The sequence below is a fragment of the Anser cygnoides genome, chromosome 4 (assembly GCF_040182565.1).
Source record: "Anser cygnoides isolate HZ-2024a breed goose chromosome 4, Taihu_goose_T2T_genome, whole genome shotgun sequence".
In the NCBI taxonomy this organism is placed as follows: domain Eukaryota; kingdom Metazoa; phylum Chordata; class Aves; order Anseriformes; family Anatidae; genus Anser; species Anser cygnoides.
The window spans coordinates 40,825,045-40,849,747 of NC_089876.1; the positions used below are offsets into that span (position 1 = coordinate 40,825,045).

Sequence of the window (24,703 nt, forward strand, 5' to 3'; positions counted from 1 at the left end):
TACAAAATCTCTCGGCTGTTAATCTGGGATAATCAAGTGTTGAAGCAGACTGTGTTGTGCTCCGTGTCATCACAGCTAAAGTTCATGATGCATTCCTAGTTTCCTTGGCCTTAAAGAGCAGTGTCTTTTGGGTTTTGGATGTGGTTTGTTTGTTTGTTTGTTTTCTTCTTGAAGGGGATCCCTGACATGAAGCATTTGTACAGGTTATCCTGGAGCTATTACTTATTTTTTTTTTGAAATTGGGAAGATTGCTTTGGAAAGCATCACGAAGGTTGTGCTTCAATTCTTCATGCAACTGTTCCCATGGGCTAATACATTTTGCTCAATACTCAAGCAATTCCTGAGACAAAGGGACAGTCAGGAAATCCTACAATTTCAGAAACCCTACAGCCAGCTGTAGAAATTGGAGCTTTTTTCACTGGGGATTTTTGAAAATGAAGAGATAAAAAATAACATTTAAGAGTAACCATCCATCATAGAATATTTACTCTACCGGATAAATATAGACAGACATCCAACAAAATATCAGTGTAAGAGTTTTATTCCCATAGCTTTGTCTACAAAAAAAAATTGCTCTTAATCGCAGTGGCTTTATCCTCTAAGTAGAAGGCTATGGAAGGGCTTCTTGAAGCTCAGGAGCCTGATTTTGCTTCAGCATTATTCCAGTCATTCTTACAAGCAGGTGCAGGGACAATAGGCCATATTCTTGTTGGAGCAGTGTTATAATTCGCTTTGTGACAGGTGGAGGAGCATGAGTTTCTTTGTGCAAGGGTGGGAATTTTAAAATGCCATAATTTCCCCTTCAGCATCTTTCCAAAGTTCTGCTTGAAGAGAAAGCAGACAGATACATCTTTTAGTTCACAGTTTCTATAGAAAATGTTTATAATATATCTTATTTGGGCCTCACTTAGAACTGTTGCCATTCCATGATGGCTGTAATGCTTTTAGCTGATGGGAACCTCTCTAAACACTTTTAAATAGATACTCATGTGCATGCATAAAGCAGAATGGAGGGTTAGAAGAACGCAGGCTTACAAACTAATTATTCATTATAGATTTTTTCATTATTAATACTAACAAGGCAAGATTATTTAGCGGCTGTACATTTTGAGAAAGAGCGAAAAAGGCCACTGGCCAGCAAAGGCCCTTGTAGCTACTTTTCCATGGTCTGTTTCGCAGTTAGCCCAGGTTGCAACATGCCCCTCTCTGGGGGAGAGTATTTTGACAGATAACAGCTTGTTCTGAGCTTCCATAGCCATTGTGCTCTTCATTAGTCCCTAGGAACCCTTGTCCATCTGAACACCTCTGCCGTAGCCTTCCCTGGGGATTTTGCTGGCCACCTGCCGGCTCTCAGAGGAGCTTAACCAGAGCCTGAGTTGCTCCTGGTTCATACGAGAGCGTTCTCTCAATCCTCCGTTGTGTTATGCCACCGCTGCAATGTCGCTGCTAAGGCAGAACAACACGAAGACTACAGCAAGCTGAACGAGGCTTGGTAGGAACGGGGCCCAGCACCCCCAGGGCAGGAGCCACCACTTGGATCAACAATGGTAGCTCCAGCCAGCCTCACTTTGATTTTCCTGGTTTCTGTAATTTGTGATAAAGTCCTTATTGCTACCGCGTGCACGCAGTTCTTGTTCTCAGAGCAGAAGCTTTACAAATGTTTTCTCCTGCCTACTATTGTGCAAGGAAGGATAGCATCTACAATGTTCACACAGGAGGAAAATCAGATTTCGTAGAGCCAAATGTCCTATGGTAAAAATTGCAAATCCAAATCTTAGGAGCAAACAAGGTTGTCATTTCCCCCCGTGACCCAATGTAAAAATACTACCAGGTAGTTTTTATAAGGTTTTAGCTTAGTTAAAACTTTTTACTCCATGTGGAATGTTACAATGGTATAATTGTGCACCACAGTTTGGACCAAAAGTAGGAAATCAAAGTAAACACCTAGACAGCCAAGAGCTAAAACAAGTTCACCTGACATGGATTCAGTTATGCCTACTGCTTCTCTTAGTACATCTAGTTATTGTTACATGCTGGGTGGTACTTTGACACTTGTTACCAGGTGCTACTTTCTAAAGCAGAGATGTTAATTACAGAAGCGTCTGCCTAGCCAACTTAAATCGTATTAGGTTGTCTGTTGCAGCAATGAATACTGGTCCTAGTAAGTAGCGTGCGGTGTGACAAACTGCACGGATTGTTTTATGTCTTCAGGGAGGAGCATGAGGTTTCACACAGGAATCGGCTGGTTGATTGCCACAAATATTTCCATTGAACTTTTCAAGGGCTTCAGTGCCGCTCACTGGGAAAAAAAAAAAAAAAAGAAAAAAGAATGTGTTTTAGAGGGAGCATCAGTAAATGATGTTTAGCAACAGACTTCATTCAGCAGGTCTATTTCTCTGCAACAGTCAAAGCGCACTGTAGTTTTGACTGCAGGTTATCAGTTAAGTGATTACAGCATATAAACGCTACTGCTGTGTAAACCATACTTATCTGATGGCTTGTAAAAACTTGCTCTGCTACACCAACAAAGCACAATTTCAAGGAATCGCTCATCTTCAGCCACGTTGCCCAGGTGTCAATGATTTCCCCTCATGCTGGGCAGATTCACTAAGCCTTACGTCTACAAATAGTTACGTGCTTAACTTTAAGCATGAGGTAAATTGTGTTTGTTGAGATTACTGATACGTAGCAGTGTCAATATGGGGCCAAGAGCCACACACAGAATAACTGCTGTACCCTGAAAATTAAGGGGAACAACAGTGTGTTCTTACTCAGACACACTCTCAACATCAATTCGAGGCTTCATCTGAGGATTTCATCCACTACTACTACTTCTACCCCTTTACTGAATAACTAGAAGTTTTTAAAAAGTGAACTGGAATAACAGTGCAACCATTTTAGGGTTGCAAGATGTTAACAGGTGGAGAAAGAGAAAACAAACAACCAAAAAAAATCACTTCCTAACACTACTACTTTCTTTATGTCACTGCATTTGTGTGTCCCAGAGTGGAGAGAATTTCTTGGTATCTTGGTTTTCTGATGTGATGTCCTCAGGTGCCCGTAGCTTTCATTTTGAGCAAAACCAGCAGCTTTGAGAAGCACACTCCTTCAGCTTTTCTGCACATCTCACCCATATTCATTAGATATATGTTGCCCCTCATACCATAATTCCCAGTAAAATACAGACATTCTATTTGGTAGAGGAACATCTTACACAAGCATTTTGTAAATTATTTTATAATGTTGGCATTGGTTTTAATTTTTTTCTTAGTTTCAAATGCTAAAACAACATGTAAAAAGACCCAAAACATTTGGTTTATTTACTAATGCAGCTTAAGAACAATATTTACCTCTTATCAAATGAAGATAAGAGGCATTAAGATAATTTATATTGCAGTGGATGATGGAATAAGTAAACGTGCACTTGAGGCTGACTCATACTACTGTGCCATTATGTTTCAAGTGCTCATAGACATATGGCATACATTTTGAGGACACAGCGAAAAATAACAGTTTCTTTGCTCTGTTTCCTTCTCCTCTTGCACTGGTGCTCCAAGAATTAATGCATGAATTGTTAACTGGGAGTAAAAATAATGTGGAGAATTCCTGACCTGAAAGGTTTGTTTTGCTTTGCTTTCATTTGTCTCTATTCTAATTAGTATCTTTTCTACCAAGCTTCATGTTCATTTCTCAGCCAATCTTTTCTTTTCCCTTAGGGTTCTCTTACCATCTTACAGTCCATTTTGGAAAGGGGGTCACATAGAATAATAAAACTCAGACAAAATGTTTTATTCTATGAAGTAATATATCCAACTGATAATATCTAAGTATTCCTTAATCCCAATCTACTGCAACAATTAGTTGAAGGCGAACAATTAGTTGAACAATTAGTCACACGTTTCAGGAGGAGCAGCCTGATGGATCAGAACCAGTAACAATATTGTACTCAATATTTTCCCCTAGCACAAACTAAAAGCGCAGAGAGCTTAATCTTGAAATATGTCTTTAAAAAATAAAAATAAAAGGCAATTCACTTGTATAAGGTAATAGCCCAGAAGTCCAGTATCTCTATAATTGAAATCAGCATCCAAAGAACAAATTTGGCCTTGCAGAGAACCATAATTCTTGGGTCTTAATGCAATTTGCAGGGAACTAAGCTAAAGACACAAATAAATAACCAGTGTGGCAATTGATAGAGTTTTGCTCCCTAACCTCTAAAAGATGCTGACAACAATTCCTAAACAATAAGAAATACTTCAGTTAAGTTTTTTTTTTTTTACAGTGCACTTGTTACGTGTGGAAATACAAATTCACCATCAGAGCGCACATGCAGACTTCCCATATCCTGCATTTGCCACTACCTGAGAAAAACAGAAAGGTGAATTGCAGGAAACCTCAATGCTGCAATTGCACTGTGTACCTTTAGGGTTCCTTAGCAATTTCTTCAGGTGTCTCCTTGTCCACAGAAACTGAAAATGGAGACAAAATGCTAGTGAGAAACATTGTATGGTATACCTGCAGAAGAAAAGGAAACACTCAGCTACAAATAAGAAGGGTCCTTTGATCTAAAGGAATATGATTTTCAAAGTCATATCAGATATAGACATTTTTCTTTAAACTTTTTATATCTAATTGTAAAAGAGTTAGCAGCCAAACTTTGAAAAATCTCTGTGATGTTGATTTTAACACACATTTTTCTTTGCATTCAATTATATTGTTCAAGAGCAATATAAGAATGAATCATTTATAGCTGTACTGAAACATTGTAAGGCTTATAAATATCACTTTCTACATTTTTCTATACAGCAGTGTAATTTAAGAAAATTCTATCTTTCTAACGAAGTCAGACTTTTTAAAGGAAAAGTGTTACATCACATACAGCAAAAGGGAGAGTTTCATGTTTTTAATAGACTGTATGTCTAGCCACTTGGCAGGGCACCGAGCTCAAAATGCCCCCACGGCCCACCTGCTGGCACCTATTTCTAACTCACAGCAAATCATTTCAACATTAAATTTTGTGCTAACACTGCCGAACGCAGTCACCACCAGCAGACACATTGTGTCACTTCAGTTCTGCATGCTCTTGCAGCTAGTTCAGTGCAAGCTGCCGCCGGTGGTTTTCAGACACCAAAGGTTTCAGACCCAGCTGTACTCTTGCACCTTCTGAAGTCTGCCCCGACTCCTCAGCATCAGCGTCCTGGTTCCTTGAGGCTGTGTCAGACATCTCTTGAGCTGCTGAGGCTACTCCTTCCTTGACACTCTCTAAGTTTTCCTCATGGTCAGAAGAAGCTGTAACATCCAAGACTTCACTCACAGTTTCTATGAATCAAATCAGAGAGATAATTGTCTTGTCTTTCCTGTCCATTCACCGGCACAAATGAGGGAAAGCAGTCACGGCTCACAAAATGTGAAGTACCTGCCTAACGTACATGCTGGAAGTAATTGGAGGCAACAGAGTTTATGAGATGATTAAATCTTATCATGCAAATACACTTTTGCAAGTGGAATTCCAGGAAATATCACAACTAGTATCTGACTCTTCCTAGCCCTGGGGCAGAAAGCTATAAACACGAGATGTTTTTATGTCCTAAAGAAAAGGTACATGTTCTCCAAACTGTGTATTCTCTTACAGTTACAGATTTTATTTCCTGATGCCTATTTATTAGTATATCTGTGTATCTACATTCTACAGGGAGACCAAACATCACATTTTAAACTGTTACTCAAGCAAAATGTCTCTTCTCATGTTCTTCTAACCTAGGCTTTGCATTTTTGAAAACCTGTGAGTAATTGTCCCTGCTTACTACAGAAAACTCTAGCTAGTTTTCCCTCTTTGGAAATTGGAGTGGTGTTCACACTCATTCTTTGAGCGCACATGGACAGAATTTCATAGGAGCAACCTTTCTGATGCCACAACTGAAGTGCTCCTTTGAAGAGGAGAAGGCTGGAAACAGCTCATGATCAGAGCATGCTTGCTCCTGGCTGCATCAGCTGTGGCAGTTTAGACCACTCATTATCCATTCCTCCAGGCACTGTCTCTAGCAAAGATTCAGACCAGCCCAGGAAGATCATTTTAGCAGCTTTTTTTTTTTTTTTTTTACCTTACTGCATTTATGACAAGCTACTAGGTGTCATTTGGTCATTTGTTGTTCTGAGCACCGTGAAAATGCATCATGAAAATAAGTCCTGTTCGTTTTGTAATTCTGTTGCTATCACCACGGCTTTCTTGACATGTCTATATTAAACTGAAAGCTGCCCAACACCAACCTGATAAAACTGTACTTTACATCAGGACATGTATGGAAAATTATTAAACACCTAACAAGATCTTAGCTTCTCTGTATTGTTACAGTTAGAAACTTAGGAAAGGAAAAAGAAAAAAAAAAAGGTAATAAGCCATTTTCTGTGGTCTGCTCTTACATTACTATCATTCTGTTCAGCATGGTAACGTGACATGTTCTTTATAGTCAAAGATGCAATAGAGCATACAGATCGGGGAAGGGTCTTTGCATGTGGTTTTTGTTGTTCAACTTGATATTGATCAACTACCAGTTTTCAGAGAATTTCAGTGTGCTTTCTTCCTATTTCCGCTGCCAAAATATCATCCAAAGATGGTATCAACCTGAACACGGTGCTGTACAACTCCATAACCATGAATGCTATTTTGAACGTTAATCTGACATACTAAAACAAGTCTCTTATTTTTTGGTGGTTTTTACACAGCTCAGTCTTGGAACAAATGCTGTGTTCCGCTCACAAGATAAACACATCTTTCCCTGTTCTAGGGAATTCCTGTGATCCCAGGGCAAACCAAGTTTAATGATTACCTGGCAATCTGAGAACAAGTCACCCACCTCTTGCAGAATCGGGTCTGTGACACAGTCCCTTGTCTGTGAAGGGCATTCCAGATTACAACAGGGTCCATTGCATCTCCCTCTTCTATTGATCAGCTAACAGCACAAAGCATTAACAAGTTAAGGAATTTCTCCTTATTGTTTCCTTACATATTAATTTAATCTCAGTGGGGTTGCTTGGGGTTTTTTATTATTTATATCTGCATACTTTTCGTATATTTTTCAGTGCTGCCTAGTATCTCTGTTGTTCTATGTACAATACTGCAGTAATACTACATAAAAGAAGATTTTAATCTGTGCCAGGTACAGTGATGACTTGTTTTTCATAATCCTTGGAAGCACTTCTCTGTCTATTCAGTTTTCATGAAGCTGATAATCAGCCTGTCATGAAACTCTGTAGAAGTTAATAGAGGAATAGAGGGTGTATGAAATCACTTCTAACTTTTGTTAGTTCTACAATTCTACAAAATTTAAGCTCATTTTTCAAAATAGAGCTGTAGAGGTGTTATAGCATCTTAACTGATTGTGTAGTTTTCTGAAGGCTGATCAGTTTGAAATTCCAAAGTCCCCATATGTCTTTGTGCAGCAATGATTGTGACCCATTTTCTCTATTTACGCCAGCTTTCTGGTGATTTCTACACGCTTTGACTGAAAATAATCTGCATTGTATAACTGTCTCTCTGCAGTGAAGACACATGGTATCTAAGTAGTGTTTGTATAATGCTCTCCACTGAATGCCCAGCTGCTTTATTATAAATATTATAAAATACTACGTCAGCTCCTTAACGTCTTTATCAAAACACCTATTTGCAATGTTCCAGTCAAATTAGTCTTAAATGACTGTCACCCCAACCCATATAATGTAAAATCTAAAAGTGGCAATACTCTTGATGTTCTTAGTTTTTCTGTATTCACAAGTTTTTTTTTCTTAATTCTGTAGATAACAAACAAAACAACCAATAAGAGCAGCAACAAAAAACCAAGCACATCATGCATCAGCAGCACTGCAGTTAATGGTTTCATAATTTTACAGTTTCATTCGGTGCTTTTTTCCTGTCCCAAATCTTTGTAGGACGTATTACTCTACAGAAGCTGTACACTTCATAATTTTTAGCATTGTACTATTGCACTTGAAGATCTGAATTAGGAGCTTAACTTTCTAGTCCTTCCAACAAAAGGTAATAGAGAAGAACTTCAAGCCTCAGAGAAATCAAACTAATCATGTTTACCAGCAAGTAGCCAGGCTATACATATTGCATTAACAGCTGTTCTGAAAGTGTTCAAAGGGATTATAACATACTGAAAATTTAGAGAGTACAAAGACCTCAGGCTATTTAGACCACTGGCATGATGTCACTACACAACCATCAGTACATAACTCAACACCTTTATAATATCCATTGCTTCAGTGTAACACTGAACTCAAAAAAAATATCCCCTATTTTTGCCTAAGATAATTACATGCACTTTTAAGTGGGTTTTAGCTCCCTTTGCTTTACAAGATAACCATTTCAAGACGAAATAAGCCTTTCCAAATTGTGCATGCAGAAACATGACTGGGCAAGAACCAGCTGCACATTAAACATGCACCAAACGATACCAAACTATTTATGTTATGAAAGCCCATCTGTTTTGAGTTAAGTAAATATAAAAAAGGAAATTGATTTTATGGACAAAAGGAAATTAGCTTGTTTTGTTTTTAAACAAGTCAGCAGCATTAGGAAGCTCCAGTAGCTTATAGGCACTATATCCAACATCCAGTTAGACCCAGCAGTATAATTTTTAGAAAACTGCATTCCTATCATTTCAGTGAAGAAAGCTTCTTCCTTTATAAAATATTTATTCCTGCAATCTCTAAGGACACAATTTTTGCTCTTACAAATGCTACAAGCTCTAGCATTGAGAAAGCAGGACTCTACATTTCTGTGTTCAGAATAGAACAGAAAACATTCCAAATCCATTGCATTTCTGCATTCTCATGGTTTTCCATTGATTGTCTTAATATTAGCGAGCTCAGCATTCTCCCTGCAAAACAGAGAAGCATGATAAGCAGAGACTTGTATGACCTGTATGACTGATGTTTGCTCCAGCTAACAATATAAAAAATAAAAATCAGTAAAAAACACACATGGATTGATTTTCTCCTGCTAATAACAACATATGGATGCACTTTCAGAATCCAGATCCTACTACTTGCATAGTATCGTCCCCCAAAGCTTTGGAGCATTTTAAACAAGCTTTAAAACTGTCCTGAGGGACTTTTCAAACTGGATCGGCTTGGACTTTTGTCTGGGACTCAGAGTTCTAGTCTGAGGTCAAACCAACTTCCCTTGGCAGTTGTGTCCCACCACCTGGGAAACAATATGCTATAGTGTGATCCTGAAGCAGGTAGGTGAAAGGGAGGGATGGCACAAGCTGAGTGGGCACTGATAAGTTGGTCTGAAATCTGCTAAGAACATGGCTCCTGCAAAGTTTTTGTAAATGATAATGTTTCTGATAGCACTTTCTACATGGGAGATATAGTCAGGTTTTAGAGTTCAGTGTTCATAAAGCTGAATTTTCCACGTTGTGTTTCATACCACATACCATGCCTGAAAGCTAACAAACCAAACCAACAATGGTCAAATGCATATGTATTATTTCCTGTCAGGTTTCATTGCAATAATTCCTGAAAAAACAGTAAGATATATGAAATCAAAGAAAATTAAAAACAAAGTGTACTTCTTTACCTTCTGCACTCATCTCCTGTAATGTCAGCATTGTCAAGAGGTGAACCCAGAGGGTCAGAAGTGAGAAGTCCAACTCCCCTGTCTAACCAACTGTGCAAGTGTGAACTACTCTGGAAGCAAGACTTTTTTAAAAAAAAAAAAAAGCAAAAAGCAGAAGACTTTTTTAGCACTAACTTAAACTAAAGTTTAAACCTTGGAACAGCAATTCAAAAAAATCAACCATGTTAATGTGAGGGTTAGGTCTTCTTCAAACTTCCACTAAAGTATCAGTTAACAATTAATTGCTAAGAAAAACAAACAAAACATTTTACACGTAGAAAGAAGTTATCTGAAAAAAGGAAAGAACTGCTGTCCTCCTTCCTCATGCACGTGAGGCACTTTACCTTGTGAAGAAATACATCCTCCTATTAATATGAAAAAATAGAGAAGACTGACGCATTAGGAGCGGCATGAAAAAAGAGAAAAGTCCAAGTTTAAAACAAAAAACAGCTGGAGAGTGGGGGGCACTCCAGGAATTCAGAATTTCATTCCTACAGCCAAACTGTCACTACCTTTGGCCAGTTGACTCAGCACTGCTTCAGAGTGCTCTCCTTGTTCAGTGCTTTAGTGTTGACACCTGTTGATCATTCTTGACATCTAGTGATACCAATTTATAGATGACCAATACAAATAGCCAGCAGGTGTAATTATACAAACTTGTTTATTATATTCTTCTATCTTACAAGACTTTAAATTTTACTGTGTATTTTTGAAGCATTTTCTTAAGCACACTTTTCTTATTTACAATATATATGGAGAAGAGAGGTGTTCCTGATTTTAAAAAGAAAGTTACATTCAATTTTTCCCTTGCTTGGGGATAAGTGGAGATTTTTTTCCCTCAGGTTGGAAGTTTCACAACAAGACTGTACAAGATAGCTACAACCTTCTTAGTAGAGACAGTCTGCATTTTTCCCCAGTTTTGCATTTCCCTACTAATACATTTATAGCTACCCTAGTGTAGGATAGCTTTAGACATTCTTAGCTGTAAAAAATCTAGGATAGCTGTAAATGTTCCCTATTCTTTGATCCTAATCTTTTGATTAATTTTAACAAAATGTATATTTTGGTTAGAAAAAAAAATCAACTGACATTCACTTCCTGCATTTAAAAAATATTTTTAAATTACATTTAAAAAAAATGCACTTTTCTGAGTGAATCATTTCACTTACAGACATATTTTTCATATCATGTTTGTGTTTTGTTTTAAACAGTCAAGATGAGACTGGTATCTTTCATGCAGAAAGTCATGTTCAATTACTTCTGAAAATATTCTTTGCAGAAGAATTTGGCTTTATAAAGCTAAAATAATACCAGATAGCCAGCATAATACAAATGGAATCTGCCTGGAGCCACAGAATGCACACGAACCAAAATACCAAAAAAGGCTTTGATATTTCAAGCTACCTATAACATAACCAATGTCACAAAGTAATTCCAAAGGAAAAAAAATAATCAAATAACTGTGAAAATAGGAAACAGTATTCTATGGACAGTCCTCGGTGTAAAGCTTCTCCCCATTAAGCTCCACTGCAGGTTTCTAGGGTGTCCTCTGAAACATTAAGACAGGCAGAGCAAAAAGTTCCCTGTTCTTAGTTTAAAGAACTGCTCATGAAAATCTTGCAGTGAAGTAGAATTCACTTAAAATCTGTCACATTTTAAAGTAACTCAAGAATATATGTGAGATGTTGCAAAATAGATCATAAAAGGCGGGGGGTACCTGGCTCCCTTAGATCGTGGATAAGTTTTACCCATGCCAGACAGTTGCCCAAGTGGCAACCAAAGTTCAGCATTGTTGGTTTTGGAAAAAGAAGTTTCTCTCTGCAGTGAGAAACACTGGCCAAAAATGAATACAAAAATCCCAGTGCTGGTTTGCACTGTCACCACTGGGGAATAAAAAGATGTCACTGATGCCATTTTCCCTAAAGCAGGACACTAACAGTATTCCTCCACATGCTGTATTTACAGAACACGTTCAAGTAACACGGGTACTAGTATCTAATTATCTAAAATAAATGCTAACGGTGTAGGCTGACCAACATAAGGTCTTGCTTTCCAATTTATAGAAAGTTAGCTTTCAATTTTTATTTTTTATTATTATTATTCTTGATGTGGAGTTATGAATATTTTATTAGTAAAATCAGTACTTCCATTTTCTCCTTAGCAGTGAAAACCGTTTATACATTATTCACTTTATGCCATTTTGTCAGCTCTAATGTTGCTTTAGTGATTACTTGTCCCCTTGTTCTATAGTAGACAAACAGGAAACAGTTATTTTATGCAGTTCTCACACACTTATTTGTTTGCACCCTTGGCTGCATTTTTCCATTTTTTCTAGCATTTTTCCATTTTACTGGAACCCCCCCCCCTTAATGCATGCTGTAAAAGTCTCTCTTCAGCTGAGGTGATCAAAACTGAACAGTCTTTCTGTTTACCAGCTTATGTCTTCAGATACTCACAGCTTTTACAGAATTATTTTCTAAACATTGTTCATATTCATCCCACAGATTTTTCAGTTGTTTATGCTATGATGACTCATCTATAAGCTCAGTTTTATGAAGAACAGGAGGAAGAGATAAGAGAACAGTGGCCAATATATGGCAATCAAAAGGATGGAAGATAAACACAGCAGCTCAAGGGACAGATGGAGAAAGGGACAAACATGAAGCAGAAATGGCCAACAGTAGTTCCACGGATACGGATGCTGCCGTGGTAGGGTAACATTCACATAATTCAATTTTCTAAAGCCTAATTTAGCGCACTTCATCCAATATAACCAATGAAGAGACAAAAAATCTTCTAAAAGGAGATTCAAAATAGAAAACCTTTATTATAGTTGACAATTAAGCACTAATTTAGTTAGATGAGAGGAATACTTCTCCTCATTCTAATTGTCTTGTGTCACAACATTCTATATCTAGAGACCCATTTAATGCCATGTGTATGAAAATGGCAAATAGTGGGCCTGTTAGGAGATGCTTCTGATTTACACAGGCAGGGATAAGGGCTGCGGGGAGAATAACAGTGTAGTCACTTTCCCAAGCTCCAACTGTAGACAGGTGATGTAGTAGTTAAGGTCTGTGCAGCCCTATCCGTGCTGCATCTTGCCCCAACACGACTTTAAGGTCGTGAAGAGCTGCAGGTTGAACAGCTTTTCCTCCTTCCTACATCTCACACAAACAAATGACTGGGAGGATGCATTTGTTCTACTGAGCAACATCGTTATGAAAACCTCTGACTAAGTATGAGCAATCACTGAGGACTTCTCAGCAATCTCAAAATACTGGCAGGGTCACAGCACAGACCAGAAGGAATTTGAGTATGCACCCATAGTTTGGTAACTTACCAAGCAAAACCAACGTACACTGGTCACGTAGGGTGTTTTTATCTGCTTGGCATCATTGCGTGATGGGGTCAGCAAAAGTTCTGTCCGGAAAGCAGTAACTCCTGCCCAGCACAGCCTGTATTTGTTTCTCTAGGTTGCAGACAGCTGGCATTATCATGTCATTCAAAGCTTAACACAGAAAACACTGGCACATTCACACACTAATCCTCCCCAAACCTAGTTACTCACCCCTCCTAAATCCAGTCATGGAAGAACAGTGTTTGAAATAATAAATGGAGAAGAGACCTTGTTCTTCACTATTTGCAAAATTAGAAAGGAACCTACACCACAGAAGTCTAGGAGCGAATGGCTTTGAGCTAATTGATTTTGCTATTCCAGCTGATAATGGCAAAACCTCAAGCCTCCGTAACAGAGTTGGAACAAGGTTTGTAGCAGCAATCCAACAAACTAAGACAATCGCTAATGCAACAACACTGCTGAATCCAAATAGTCTCTTGCCAATCTGTGCATTTTATAGCATTTATTCTATCTGAGGACTAACTGATCTTTATTTATCATCACACAGTGTACACTAAAAGGAAAACAACATGAAACTTACCTGCATCAGGCAGTAACCAAGAGTGACAGTGCAATTGCTCAAGTAATAAAAAAGCACAGGAAAACAGAATTTAGAGTAACAGTGTGACACAATACTTTTTTTTTTAGCAACAACAAAATTCCAGATACCAGTAGTGAGTTGTAAATTGCTTAAATTGAAGCAAGGAGAAAATTTCAGCCAAGTGCAATTATAATTAGCTTTCTAAAATTGAAATGACCCTGTTTAAGTACCTACATCCAAGGTTTTGTGTTTTTTGAGCATCCATAGATGCTCATTCATTTTACTTGCATACATACATATGTATCTATGCATGCTGGAGCTTGAGATGAATGTCCGTTTGTTGGATACATTTCCAAATATATTAAAGCAAGCTTTATAAATTAAGAAAATCAATTGCATTTGAGAAAGTAGAGGTGTAATGGTAATAAAAAATACTTGCACCTTCATCTGCAGAAGTAGCATCAAGCTACCTACAAAAATAATAAAAGTTATTTAAATAAATATTCTTTTTCAACTTAAGTCTACATTTCCCTTGTCAATTCTGAGAGAAAATACTTCTCTGCCTTAGTAAAAATGCAGACCCTTTTTCTCTAAATGAAGAGAAAACAATAAATGATCAACTATTAAATACAGGACTGAAAGGTATTTCCAGAATATTTTTAATAAATAAAATTTAAATTTAATTTAATTTAATTTAATAAAAGAAAAACATTTTAAATTCACAAGTAGCTGTTTACTGCAAGTAAACACTCTGAACAAAGTGCATACAGAGAAGAAAACTTCTGGCTCACAATGCTAACTTCTTATATTTAAAGTATTTTGTTGATTGAAACTGGCTTGTAGGAAAGGGATACTACTTTAAGCTTTTGTGTACTGCTTGTTAAAGCCTTCACGAGGTCAAGAGCCAGAGGCATCTGTCAGTTCCTTGGAGGGCTGAGGAAAGAACTGCCTCAGAAGCCTTGGTGTTCTACTGCAGGCTGTGCCTGGATGAGAGGCGCAGAGGCATGCTAAGGTGACCTGGTGACAGGCGGCCCCGCTGCCTTTGCAGCCTCCCACCGCAGGATTCAGGTTACGCTGCAGCCACGGCAGGACAGCCCCAGAGCAGGAACCTCACGTGAACTGCTTATGGGATTCATACCGTTCGTCCTCGGCTTAGGCACAACTATGAGGAACGATTATTTAAAATTGACTTTAATAGTGACCAGCTGCACCAGAAAACTGTTCTCAGATCCCAAGTTCTAACACCCCGGAAATGCCAAAGAGATCGAGCACTCCCTTGCCTCGGACACTAGTAATCGCTGAGGTGAAGTACAAGTGCTGCTGCTTGACACGACATGTTCTTGCTAACATGTAATTTCCTGATTAGAGGTTGGAAGGAAGATGGCTGAAACAACAAGCAGAAGTCTCTCAACAATTTTACGTCTCACGGGTTCCTTTCTGCCAGCTTACCACTCAGCAAAGAATAATTGCTGCAGCAAGATTTGACAGAGGAGACGGCCCTCAGAATCCCTTATAAGTATCTGTGCAACAGAAGCTCTGTTCTAGTGCTGGTTTTTCAGTATGTTGCCTGAGAAAATAGATCTAGGAAATCAGTAATATCTCAATACCTCATCGACTCCCAGTCTACACGAGCAGTAACAAGGCACAGGTTTGCTCTTCTAAAAATAGTAACTAACTACACAAAGTCACTGTGTCTGGAATTGGATACTCAGACAGATACTCAGACACGTACGCACAACGTTTCTCAGGCAAGGTTCTAGAGCCTTATCTGCTTCATCTTCAAAAGAGAGATGAGAATATTTACCATACAAAGATCCCACCCTACCCAAAAATTAGTAACTATCCATGGGTCAGCGTTGTGAATGGAATATTCAGCCACTTCGGGATACAAGCAAGTGACCACTTCTTAAAATGAATTTTTGCAGTTGCTCTGTAGAGCGACACAGGTAAAGACTTTTTAAAAAAATCTCTCTTTACAGCTCTGATTCACTAACTTTAGCATACACCAGACTATTTCCTTTCTAAATGAAATAGTGTAAATATTCTACAGAAGTAGATGTCTTTTTAAAGCTATAGGTATTTTAATTATTACCTCATAATTATTTTGTTTATGTAAACAGTAATAATCACAACAAATACACTTACTAATACTTTTTATGAGCTATTATTACATTTACCAGGTTGGACCAAGTATTGTTTTAAAATGTGTTATTTTTAATGGATTATTTTGCAGACAAGCACAAGGAACCATTCACACATGAATTAAAATCCCATTTGTATATAGAGCTTTCACAGAAGTCAACCATTTGAAGAGCTGCACCACCTCTCAAGTTGCTTTGTTAAAAAGGCAATTAAGATGCATCCATACCTCATTGGAGCCACCAAGGAAAAAGGCGGAATACAATTCAGGAATCAGCTAATACCTTTCAAGGTACTACAAAAACCTCCCCACACACTAGCAGCCAAAATACTTGTAAACTCAGTTTGACTCATATTTTAGATGCAAGTAGGTGCACATTTGTTTTCTCAAAAAAGAAGTCAAACACTGGCATGCAGTAAAGGTTCCATGTTTAAGTCAAGCTTAAAACTATCATTGGTTTTCACACATGCTACAGCCACACTGAAGTCTTCCTTTCCAAAGAAAGACTTTCAGTGAAGTTTCTCCTTCATCATAGGCTTGTCAATTTCTTCCTTTTTTTGTTTGTTTTTAAAAACTGTGCATACCAGATGCAAGTGTTTGCTGCTTTCCTGTCAAAACAGAAATTCACATTGGTTTGTGTGTTTCCCTTCCAATCGTAATTGAATCATTCACGAGGAAAGAGGAAAAGTCATTGCTCTGTACTTACTGGATAGCAGTAAGTAAATTTGATTGCCAAACCAAAAAAAAAAATCAAACTAAATTATAAACTTACGTTCTATGCAACTTATGGATAGGTTTGCGTACCTGTATTACCATGATTTTAAAAAGGAACGGTAAACAAAAATATTTCAGAGTTCAAAATACTGGATATGTAGCCTCCAATTGACTCGTGTTTAATGCTAGCTTGACGTTTTATTGAATTTTGACACTTTTAACCTGATCTATCTTTAAGACCAAGACCATAGTGACATGTTGGTTGTTATGCAATTCCGCTGAAGTTAACTGACAGAAGAGCTATATTTAGTGTGCACACCCTAGGAACAGCCTGTGAAATAGTGTTTAGATTCCTCAGCGGACCCTTAGGAATCCGCTCACAGAACAACTGTTTAACCAATCACATTACCTGCTCACCTTAACGTAAGATCTTGAAGAAGGAGAATGGGGTCGTAAAACAAACTTCTCATTCTTCTAGTTTTAGACTAACTCTGGTGCCACAGGCAGCATGCTTTTAGTGACACTGATTAAATGAACTTTCTTGAAAGTTCTGTTACTGTAATGCTTATGATACGTCAAGGTAACAACTGAATTAGCTTTCACTGCAGGACAGCCTCCAGTAGGAATACCGGTGTTTGTTTTTTGTGTTCTGTTCTAAGAAGCAGACTTTAAGAACTCACAACATACACACACACAAAAGTGCATTCATAAATTAACCTTGCGCTGCAGCAGCTTCTGAATTAGCAGCAACTTCCGAATTAGCAGCAGCTTCCTGCTGTGCTCCCTCCACAGCAGGGGGTGCATCCGCAGCTGGTAAGTCACTCTCCCCTCCAGCTTCTGGGGACACCCCAGAACTCTCATCCTGTGCTGCAGGTCCAGCAGCAGCTAATGCATCAGCTTCTTCCGTGGCTGTGTCTTCTCCAGCGGCTTCAGCTGTTTCCTCTTCATCACCTTTTAAGGGTTTATTTAATACAAATGAAGAAAGCATAAAGTGCATGCATGCAACACAAATTCACCAACTACTTTTTACCATCATCCTCATTAAAATTTAAAAATGGGAAGCTAACTAAACTTTGAGATCAGAATCTACAAACCAAGTCAATAAATCAAGAATTATTCCCCCCTGTTGTCTAATATCACACCAAAAAAAAACAGATGTTTACAAGATAAGGAAACCATATTCTTAATTACCAAGTTCCACAACTGCTTCAGTGTAGTAAGCAGGAGTGTGGCTTAAAGCAAGTGACTGCGAGAGGTGAGGGTGCAGGGAAGGATAAAAATAAAATGTGACAGGGACCAGACCAGACCAAGTGTTGCTCCAAAACCACTCTGATGAAAAGGGCAGTGATAATGGACTCTGACCTCACAGGGAGCAGGATTCTTCTCCTGTTCGCACCCAGTAGTGATGTTACCATACTGGGAATAAGACATTTGCCACCATACCAGGAAGCTTTTACGTAGTGCATTATCAATCGGGCTCACAGCTCAGAAGCACTGCATTCCAAGGTGCAGCTTCAGTTTGTGCAGGGCTACTTTCAAGGTGGCTAATTTGGCTGGCAATAGTTGCAATGGGGCAGAGCCCAACACAGAGTTAGTTTTCAGATTGCTCTTGTGCCATCTCTTAGCTCTACTTTGCCAGAGGTATTCTGCCGTCCCTGTTTATCCTGCTTTCTTTAAAGTTATACTTGATGCACTGTGACCACACTTGGGACTGCAAGAGCCATAGCACTCAAGTAAGAAAGGTAAGACCTATAGGACAGAACAAGACAGGGGACCCTTACTGAAAAGAGGTATATAAATCAGAAAATTAATTGCAAATTTTAAGTGAACAGTGTTCACTTTACTGGAGATATGACCACTTAAAACTTTTTTTTTCCCTAAACAGACCTATCTGTCCTAAAGAACTGCCTAACTGCTGTGGGTCAGACTCTTTAGAAATTGAAAATCACAATTTTTCCCAAGCATGCAATACTTCATACTCAGCTGAGACAAGTCATTACAAACAGCACAAAACAGCAGAGAAGATGCACAAACAGCATGCGAATACACACTAAGATCAAGAAAGTTATATAGCAAGTGTTCATTGCAAGTTTACTACCAGACCCAACTCACCAAGTGAAAAAACAGAACTGGAAATAAAGTTTGCAATACAGTGTAAACTAAGTGAGAAAGAAAAAGGAAAAGGAAAAACTTAAAGAGACATGGTCAGAATTTATTTTATTCTTTTATATTTGTTTAAAAACTGAATGGATCAATTTTACGTCTTAGTCTTGCATTGGCATAAGAAAGCCATCTGTTTGTGTTCAGGTTTTAACACAAGTCTGCTCAGTGTTCAGTACAAACCGAAGCTTTGTACTCCACAACCTGATCATGTCCCTTTAAGAGAATGCTATCTTTCAGAAAAAATAAATTGATTACGCAAAGAACAGACTAACAGCCAAGCTCAGCATTCAGTACAGTTTATTGGACAGTCAGATATAGAGTGCATTCATTCAGAACAGCCAGCTTCTCAACCTCAGAACTGCCTTCTACAAAGCAGGTTCAGTAATAGCTCAATATGGTTTGGCCTTGCAAACATAGGTGCTTCTCTTAAAGTCTCACAAGTATGGAGTTTACAATAGAAGGCATAAAGTCATCCCATGGTAGGCTGCAAGGTACGCAATGGTGAACGACTGTCCTTTGTTTGTATTTAACTTCCTCGGGTTTGGAAAGAGATTTCCCTTGTATTTTAGTCTGGAAAGTGTAAAAGCAGAGTACAGATTAGAAAGATTGAATCAGCTTGCATTAAGGTAAAAAGAAAAATCATTGCTGAAAAGGAGGAAATACGGAATAAGTTAAAAGGAGACACAAGCAAATAGAAGACAAAGCTCGGTATTTGCTAAATAAACAAGTAGAATGTTCCACAAGGCAAGCATCATTTTTACAGTTCAAGTGATGTCCCAGATTTCCAACTGCTACTTTGAGTCAGGCTTCTGCCAGGGGCTTTTTAAAACCCCTCCCTACATTTGAGAGTAGCTTTCAGTTAAAAAGAACTACAGAAAATTTGCTATTAGATTTTCTTATAAAAGTCTAATTTCATCATTAAATAAGATACCATTAAATATGATTTCAACCTGCTAATAAGCAAGCCTGGAATAGTATTTGATGGTTTCTCTTGTTTTGACAGCACCATTTGCTGCATGAAGTTTTTTGTAATAGACAGTTTGGGTTTGGGCATAAGGGGAGAACTTTCCTCAGAAAGAGAAACCATGAAAATTATTTAGATCAAGAGACACTCTCTCTGATCTGCTGCACCCTAGTAGTAAGCTCTTCCAGCTAGAATGTTCTTCTCTTATCATATGATAGGTAGCAAATAAGCCATGAACATTCTGTTTGGCATGCTACTTTTCTGTCTGCCATTTGATTTCATTGTCAACGCTGTTTTACAGGGTATTTTAAGCTTGAACTTAAGTGATCCTAAAAAGTACGATTACTTCAAGAACATAATTTTTAATCACTCTTATCAGCAATGCTTACTGTGAAACAGTGTAAGGACTTAACTGAATCTAAAGAGTATGTGGGGAAAGAAGCTCCAGTGGCACTTCTGGGAAAAGCAGTACTATGGTAACACACCACGACAAGATACACACAAAAGTGTCACTATGCAGGGCACAGGAAAAAAGGGGAGGAAGAGATGTTAATTTTTTTGAGAAAGCACATAGAGGATTCCATAGGAAAAGTAAGAATAGAAACCTCTTTGGGAAGGATACAATTGGGAATGAAGAAGGATGTTTAAAAAGAGCTGATTCAACAGTAGTTTTGTATTGTGAATTGGAATTGGTCACTCAAGTCCAATTAAAAACTCCGTCTTGAGCATCTAGCCAGGAGTCCGGTATCCAAAATAATACCGAAAACAAGTGTCAAATGCCTTCACTGAATGGCCCCAGAAGTGTTTTAGTGTTCTCACTAGCAATAATGAGAGGCAGTAATCATCCGCCATTGGTTGTTGCATTTACGGAAATTTCTAAGCAGCACAAGGCATCAGATGTGGGATATCTGGAGAGTACCTGAAGTGACAATTAATTGAGTTACAGAGCACTGGGTACTCTTACCCGCGTCTCAGGCAACGCAGCTATAGCCTTCAACGGGTAAACAGCACCACCGACTCTGCTGGTATCCTACTCAGACATTTTGGTAGCCTAGGGTTAGAAGTCAGTACCTTGCAGAAGTGAACCCTCAAAGAAAAGGGGGAATTTACTGACTACATTCTGAGTGGCCTGGAAGGTTTTGTTACTGCTACCGCATTCTTCTGACTGCCTTGGTTGGCATAACCCTTGTTTCTTCCCTGAACAGCAGAAGGCTAAGTCACTGGGAAGAAATACGTACTGTGGTCCTGATCAGACTTTTTGTTTGATGGACAAGGAAGGATTGCATTAAAATTGCGGCCATCTCAGCATCCAGAGAGTAAGTTTAAAATCTTTATTATTTTCAGATGCATAAAACAAAGGAAATTAAAGTATTTTGTCATTTAAAATCTTAAGTTCTGTAACTTTAAAGCTTAAAAAAAAAACTTTAAAACTTTCAAACTAAAGGCTACATTGTGGAACTACAAGAAGAATATAAAGAAATAATTTTAGAAGCTAACAATTTAAAGCATGTTCTCACATTGAAAAAGAAATTAAACTCAGCATACTTTAGTCAAATCTATTCTTTGTGTGGATTCAAATACATGAAATCAATTCTCTAGATGTCAGCCTCTGAAAAAATAAGGAATAGCTTCAAGTGCTATGGCTTCATGTTTTTAAAAGTTTTTTGTTGTTGTTCAAGCAATAACTCAGTAAACATAAAGAGATCCTGAACAAGCCATTTTTATAATTGCTTTTCATAGCAAGGCCATGCTTGCCAAGGTCCTATCTTTCAGATTAACTTCATTGTAACACTAATTGATGTAGACAGAGACAACATTCCATTACAAGTATTTGAACTAACTTGGTCTAATTATTTAAGCATGAAGGTTTTGCCATACATTTAGTTGGTGTCTGCTTTCCATTTAAATCTAAAATGAAAAGGATTAAATCAAAGTTGTGGGACAAGAAATAGGTTCTATGTACATTATTTAAATAAATAAATAGATATTTCTCCCAGCTCAACACATCAAGATTGAACTGCGTTCCCTGATGACACGTGGCCTGCAGCCAAACTGTCGGCTGAGAAAGAGATATTACCTCTTCCCGCCCCTCCTCCCCACCAAAAAAAAACACGAAAGAACAGAACTGATTTTGACAGCATCGTGCATTCAATCACGTTTCATTAAGCTTTCAGTAAATCAAATGAAAATGCCCAAGATAAAATCAACGGTTCACACATTAGCTCTTTTCATCCTGCATACTTTCATCCTTTCATACTGCAGGTTGATCACAGGCCAGATCCACTGCCTAAGCATTAAGCCCATCTCCAAAATTCGAGCAGAACACCTTTGTCTTTACTCCCAGTCACAGATCTTGGACTCGGACAGGGTTAAGGCCCAATTACATAATCCAGATATCTGCTCCAGATCCTCGTGTACCCAGAGAACAAGAGAAGAGCTCAACTCACCCTTGCCTGACCCGTATGCGCTTTTCCGCCCTTCAGCTCTCTCCTGAAGAATATGCATATGCTCAATGTAGTTGCTGCGGGAGGAACCAACTGTTCTGTAGGTCTGGAAAATAATATATCTAAACATATATCTAACTAATATAGCTGCATGTAAACTAATAGCTAACTACAAAATTACAAAAAAAAAAAGGAAGAGGGGAGGGTTTCAAACAGGTACTACTGCTTGTCTTAGAAGGCATATCAAATTATTATAAGCAAGGTAAAAATATCCAAAAAATCTATTTTGCTTCAATAACATATTTACGCATTTCATACTTACAAAATGTGTAGATGTCAGAGAGAAGATACAGTGTTTCAGGAATTGAACAGAGTATTAAAAAAAAATATGGCCAGACATATTTATTTTTTATACAAACTGTGGTAAGCAAAAAGCTTACTGCAAGAGAATTTATAATTCTTTCAGACATGCAGTCACACAATCTGATAATATTTTGAACAAGCAGATGCTGCTTACCATTTTAGAGGATTATTTTGTGGGAGACAGAAACCTGTACCTCTTTGGGATGTGCTAGTCACTATCTCAAATCTCGAGGGAAGAAAGCTATAAAACAAAGGCTTTAGGGGCATGAAGCACAGAGCCTGATATATTTAGAGGCAGAGTGGAAAATGATTACTGAAAGTGTTTGAAAATAGCTTGGTGTTTACAAAACTCAAATGTGCTTTTTCTAAGTGATTAATATTCATATCTTTCTTATTGCCCCAGTTAACCAGGTTCATAATCTTCCCCTTCTGGGTTCACATCCCTCTTGCCTTCTGCAGTACGTCCTTAATGTTTGTAGTCGCAAGAAGAGGCAAGGTGTTAGAGACAGATGCTTTACTCTGTCTTTGGACACATTCATTTCACATGGCTTTAAACAGGTTTCCCACTGAGAATCACTGTAGCTATGCACATCAAAATAACAGTAAAATAGGCAAGCACTATATTTTGTCTGATTAATTCTCTTGGACTGATTTTTATGTTAAACTGCTTTAACTATGTGCTATGACAACCACATTTTATTGACAGAGTTTACATCCTGACCCTATTTTTTAAACGCAGAACACGCCTGAAACCACATCAGCTCAGAAAGCACAGATAGCTCCACTGCCAATCACTTACATAAAATAAACCACCAAAAGCAGCAACGCCAGCAAGGAGATAGTAAATCATGTTCTCTCCAGAAGAGCCAGGAACACTCCCAGATGACATCTGGCGAAGCGGTGCTAGAAAAAACGTTATTGATAGCGATGTAAAATTACTGCTAAAATAGGATCATAAAATAGAATTTTGCAGTCTGAGCTTTAGATGGGAAGGGACCATCAAAAGATCTGTAGCAAAACGGGGGGATGTAGCTTAGCAATGTTTAGTACAACTGGCTAAAATGGGGTGTGGTGCCTAACATGAATGGGGTACACAGCTGAGATCTTCCTAAGAGCGTAAGATTTTCTGTGAACTGTTGTCTGCCTACATCAGCTTCCAGGTACTGGATGTCAGCTAAATAGACATGCTCAGCCTAAGAATTAAAAGAATTAATCTGGCGTTATTCCGTCTTGCTGCAGTCACGATCAGCAGCGGTAACAAACTCCCTTCGGTGTAACAGCAGTGCACTTTAAGAAAAAGCCGTTTCCTTTCGATCCACGTTGTTTCGTTGCAAATAGGCTGCTGACCTTTAGATGCATACCCGTAACCGCGAGCGTTGGCCAACAGGGCAGGGAGGCAGGATTACACAACCTGATCACCGATCGGGCGCTCATCGCACCAGAAAGGCAGGGTTAGTCATCGATTTTCGTTCGTCATTCCTCCAGCTTCGCTGCGTGCTGCAGCCTGGAGATGCTTCAGCACAGCTCAAAACCCGGCCCCCCGACCAAACGCTGTCTGAGGACCGAGCCGTCAGCCGCGTTCTGCGCCTTCATCCCGCACGAGAACCCCCGCAGCGCGCCCAGAACGCGCTCGGCAGCCTCAGGAACAGCCGCAGCCGCCATCACACGCCGGGTTACGGATAGCATCACCTGCCTCGACGCGCTCCTCGGCCGCCCCGGCGGGGCACGGCGGGGCACAGCGGGGCGCCTCACGCCCTTCCCGCCCCCTCCCTCAGGCGGGGGAGCCGCCAACGGCCCCCACGGTCACCTCGCGCGCCCGCCGCACCTGTGTCCCCCCCCCCCCCCGAGCCGTACCGCGGTGCTGGAGGCGGCCCGCCGCCGAGGGAGCCCGGCTGAGGCGAGCGGCCAGCGCCTGCGAGGCGGCCCTGCACAGGTACATGGTGGCGGCGGCGGCGGCGGAGCGAGCACCGGGCGCTGCGGGAGCACCGGCACGCACCGCAGTCCCCCCGCCCCGCCCCGCCCCGCCCCGGGAGGCGGTCGGAGCAGCGAGGGCGGCCCCTTCGCCCGGCGCCCCGCCGGGGGAGCCGCGCCGTGTAACGCCAAGGGCGTTCGGGTCGGGCGCCCCAAAGGCGGGCTGAGGCGGGCCGGCAGCGCAGGAGGCCAGCCACAGCCCTCGGGTCCCGTTAGCCTGTAAAGCGTTTCAGGGTCACTCGCCCACACGGACAGCCGGCTGCCCCTTCTCCAAGCAGCCTTCAAGCTCCCCTCCTGACCACGCAGCGCTCGTCCCGCTGGCTGTCATCATCCCGCTGCCGTCCTCTGCCCTTGGTCGACCTTGGCTTATGGCAGGTGCAG

The 24,703-nt window shown here is 39.6% G+C and overlaps 1 protein-coding gene and 1 long non-coding RNA gene across 10 annotated transcripts in view; one reads left to right on the forward strand and one right to left on the reverse strand.

Moving 5' to 3' along the window:
• Positions 1-24,703, forward strand: part of LOC136790815 (uncharacterized) — a 32,448-nt gene that overhangs the window by 7,029 nt on the left and 716 nt on the right. Inside the window, exons 2-4 of one of the 3 annotated variants that reach the window (XR_010831478.1) lie at positions 12,127-12,331; positions 15,797-15,994; positions 20,750-20,860. This is a non-coding gene — a long non-coding RNA (uncharacterized lncRNA). Of the gene's footprint in view, positions 1-12,126; positions 12,332-15,796; positions 15,995-20,749; positions 20,885-24,703 lie in introns of those variants that run through there. The other 2 variants (XR_010831479.1, XR_010831477.1) reach the window with 2 other exon arrangements.
• Positions 1,785-24,375, reverse strand: MGARP (mitochondria localized glutamic acid rich protein). 7 transcript variants are annotated; one of them, XR_010831457.1, is made up of 7 exons: positions 24,206-24,375; positions 23,151-23,254; positions 21,992-22,094; positions 17,135-17,368; positions 5,161-5,319; positions 4,362-4,469; positions 1,785-2,299 (listed from the first exon to the last, which is right to left on the reverse strand). XR_010831457.1 is itself a non-coding variant. In XM_066996695.1 (7 exons), exons 1-6 carry the CDS (start codon positions 24,288-24,290, stop codon positions 4,423-4,425), a joined length of 732 nt encoding a protein of 243 aa, XP_066852796.1. In that variant the 5' UTR covers positions 24,291-24,375; the 3' UTR covers positions 1,785-2,299; positions 4,421-4,422. The 7 variants fall into 7 exon arrangements, 4 of the variants coding, with proteins under 4 accessions (XP_066852796.1, XP_047930915.1, XP_066852795.1 ...); XR_010831458.1 differs by having other exon boundaries at positions 4,421-4,515; XR_010831459.1 differs by having other exon boundaries at positions 4,362-4,515.

What these genes read in the sequence shown, in the direction of transcription:
- MGARP (XM_066996694.1), bottom strand. Translation starts at nt 24,290, where the DNA reads ATGTACCTGTGCAGGGCCGCCTCGCAGGCGCTGGCCGCTCGCCTCAGC. An exon ending in CGCATACGGGTCAGGCAAGG is followed by an intron (nt 17,369 to 21,991) that starts GTGAGTTGAGCT and finishes AACCCTTAAAAG; the next exon opens with GTGATGAAGAGGAAACAGCT. An exon ending in AGAAGCTGCTGCAGCGCAAG is followed by an intron (nt 5,320 to 17,134) that starts GTTAATTTATGA and finishes TTTGATTCATAG; the next exon opens with AAACTGTGAGTGAAGTCTTG.